At 45.3% G+C, this 3,094-nt stretch overlaps 1 protein-coding gene across 1 annotated transcript; it reads right to left on the minus strand.

Annotated features, from left to right (window-relative positions):
- Nucleotides 1–540: 540 nt before the first annotated feature.
- LOC114107824 (olfactory receptor 7A40-like) lies at nucleotides 541–1,470 on the minus strand. Its single transcript, XM_027955274.2, has one exon. The coding sequence runs from the start codon at nucleotides 1,468–1,470 to the stop codon at nucleotides 541–543; it is 930 nt and encodes a 309-aa protein (XP_027811075.2).
- Between the last annotated feature and the right edge of the window lie 1,624 nt (nucleotides 1,471–3,094).

Genomic DNA, 3,094 nt, shown 5'->3' on the forward strand with positions numbered 1-3,094 from the left:
GCAGTCAGCAGGACGACCACTGAGGCATGAATCCTCATTCCCAGAAGCACTCCTGGGCAGCAGACAAGCTCTGGTGCATGCCTTTCTCACATGGTCAACCGTAAAACCACCACTCAGTGGACCTCTACATATTAAGGAAGAGCAGTTAAGGTAGCAACACAGAAAGGAAAAGAAAAAGAATAGAAAATGGAAAAACTGTGGTCTCAGATTTCCACCTTCATAAAATAAAGGAAACAGCCTCAGTGGGTTATATTCCACAGGACAGTGCAACTCAGCAGAATATCAGACTCATGGAAATCTGCAAATCTCTTCTGATCTGAGATGGAAAGAATTGAGAAGTTAGGACTGAAAAGGTAGAAAATGTTGGCAATCCAGAGAGAAAATGATACTTCCTAATGAGCTTCCTTAAATACTAACACAGTTGAGATTAAAAGAAACTCCAGGAAATTAACAGAAGGCACAAGGTCTACTTCGTGGTCTGGATAAAGAACCGCAGGGTCTGGTCCAGGGTCTCTGAGGCACAACTTGGAAATGTCTCCTCTACGGCTTCCCTCGGAAGAGTCTCCTCAGTGCTCCCGTGATGTCCTTGTTCCTCAGACTGTAGATGAAGGGGTTCAGCATGGGGGTGACCACGCTGTACATCACCGAGGCTCTTGCCGTGGATTGTGAGTTCTGGGTAATGGAAGAGCTGAGGTACACCCCCAGGAGTGTAGAGTAGAACAGGGAGACCACAGAGAGGTGAGACGCACAGGTGGAGAAGGCTTTGTACTTGCCCTGAGCTGAGGAGATTGCACGGATGGAGGACACGATCTTGGAGTAGGAGTAAAGGACCCCAACCAGAGGACCACCTCCCAGCAAGACAGCTCCAAAATACATCACCATGTTAATGGAAAAGGTGTCGGAACAGGCAAGTAGGACCAGCTGGTTGAGTTCACATACAAAGTGTGGGATCTCCAGGTCTGTGCAGAAGGACAGCCTCAAGGCCATTAAGATGTCTATTAAGGAGTTCAGAGCAGTCAAGGCCCAGCAAGCCAACACCAGCAGTCCACAGAGACGGTGGTTCATAATGACCATGTAGTGCAAGGGATGACAGATGGCCACATACCGGTCATAGGCCATCACAGCCAGGAGGAAGTTATCCAAAACCCCAAAGAATATAAAAAAGTATATCTGGATGATGCATCCATTATAGGTGATGACCTTGCTCTGGGTCTGGATGTTTACCAGCATCTTGGGGATGCTCGTTGTGGTGAAGCAGATGTCTGCAAAGGACAGGTTGATGAGGAAGAAGTACATGGGCGTGTGCAGGTGGGAGTCTGAGATGGTGGCCACGATGATGAGCAGGTTCCCCAGCACAGTGACCAGGTACATAAACAGAAACAGCCCAAAGAGGAAGGGTTGCAATGTGGGGTCCTCTGAAATTCCCAGAAGTAGAAATTTTGTAATGCGTGTGTCATTACCTGGCTCCATTTATTTAATGTGACTAATAAAAAAAATACAGATAAATCATTTGACACAATTAGGGAGTACTAACCTGAAGGAAGGGGATCTTTGAAGTGTACAATCAAGACTAACTGCTAAGCTTTGTTTATGATTCACTTCCTCTTTAGGGGATCCCCTGGCCACCTTCAGTTTGGAGTTACTGTCTCACTGTCTTGGTCTTTCCCCAAGAGAACCTTCATTACAGATCACTAAAGACTGACTCTTTCTTGTATTTGAGGAATATAAGTTAATAATTTTGGTGATCCAAGCACCATGTAGGCAATGATAGATCACTCGCAACAAACTGAACATCCCTGCAATCCAGTGAGGGGGAAAATAATAGAAGGAAGTCAGAGCAAATATTCATAGGGGAAACAGTAATCCTTCCACATTCTGATGAAGGTCAGTACACTGAAGCTCCTAAGGAGCAAGGGCAGCAGGAGTGTCATTTCCTAACGGGTGTTCAGACAAGATCAGCCCTTAGGTGACACAGCATGTAAGCCCTCCAGAAGGACAGGGAGGGGGCCACAGAGTCACCTACAGACACGTGTGTCAGGCAGAACGGAGGATGGTCAGTGCAGAGGGCCTGAGGAAGGGGCTTGTTCCTGATGTTCAAGTTCAACCAGGAAGCCAGAGTGGCAGGAGGATCAGCAAGGGGGAGGGGACGTGAGCTGGTGTCCCAGGGTGACAAGGCACAGATTCCCCCTTGAGGAGCCTCCTGGGCTTTCTGTGAATTGGCAGCACCTTGTTTATTTCTCTCAGTGGCCTTATGCTAGGGGTTGTGTGTTATGAGTCGCCTTCTGGAATACTCTCAGCTCAGGTCTCCTTTCTCTAAAAACCCTAAAGTCAAAAGCAAACACAGGTGCACACACACACACACACACACAACTTAAAAATATGCTGCAGACCACAGACTTCTGGGCCCATGTCTGCCCTGTACTTCTCCCTTTAGTCACACTATTTAAAATGAAAGGATGACAGGGAAGACGTCAACAGCAAATTATTTTTCCTCAACAAAGGAAAAGACAGTCCTCAGAGCTCTCACTCTGCCACACACATTTACACGTGGGTTGCCATTTGGAAAGGTGATTTTGCACTCTGCATTCAAGGAAACAAAAAGAAAGTCTGTTCAATTAAAACAAAGAGAGGAATCAAGTGGCTCTCAGGATAAAACCAGTCTATTAAACTCAGGTGTATCTGAAATTTTGTTAGAAAGAGCTTCTTGTTCCTGGCTGCATCTCAACTCCAGTTACATTCCAACCAGAACCATCAAACGTGATTGAAAATCAAACACACATTTATCAAAGGATAGACATAAGTCTACTTGGTGCCGACACACACGTGGAATGTCCATTTTTTTTAAAAAAAAAAAGGAAGAATAAATAAAAAATAATATACAAAACAACAACACAAATGGGTATTTTATATGAAAAATTAGAAAACCTGTGTTTCCTGCACCATTCAATGTTGGCTTGACTAACTGTGTTTACTTGTTAATTGACACAAATAACCATACATATAAAGCCTCCACTCCCTCTTCCACTGGGGCTGCCTTTGTCACCACTTTATTGTCAGCAAGGACCCTGCATTGCTGATCTCACTGTTCACTTCC

This window comes from Marmota flaviventris, chromosome 1, assembly GCF_047511675.1.
Source record: "Marmota flaviventris isolate mMarFla1 chromosome 1, mMarFla1.hap1, whole genome shotgun sequence".
Classification (NCBI taxonomy): Eukaryota; Metazoa; Chordata; class Mammalia; order Rodentia; family Sciuridae; genus Marmota; species Marmota flaviventris.

What these genes read in the sequence shown, in the direction of transcription:
- LOC114107824 (XM_027955274.2), bottom strand. Translation starts at nt 1,470, where the DNA reads ATGGAGCCAGGTAATGACACACGCATTACAAAATTTCTACTTCTGGGA.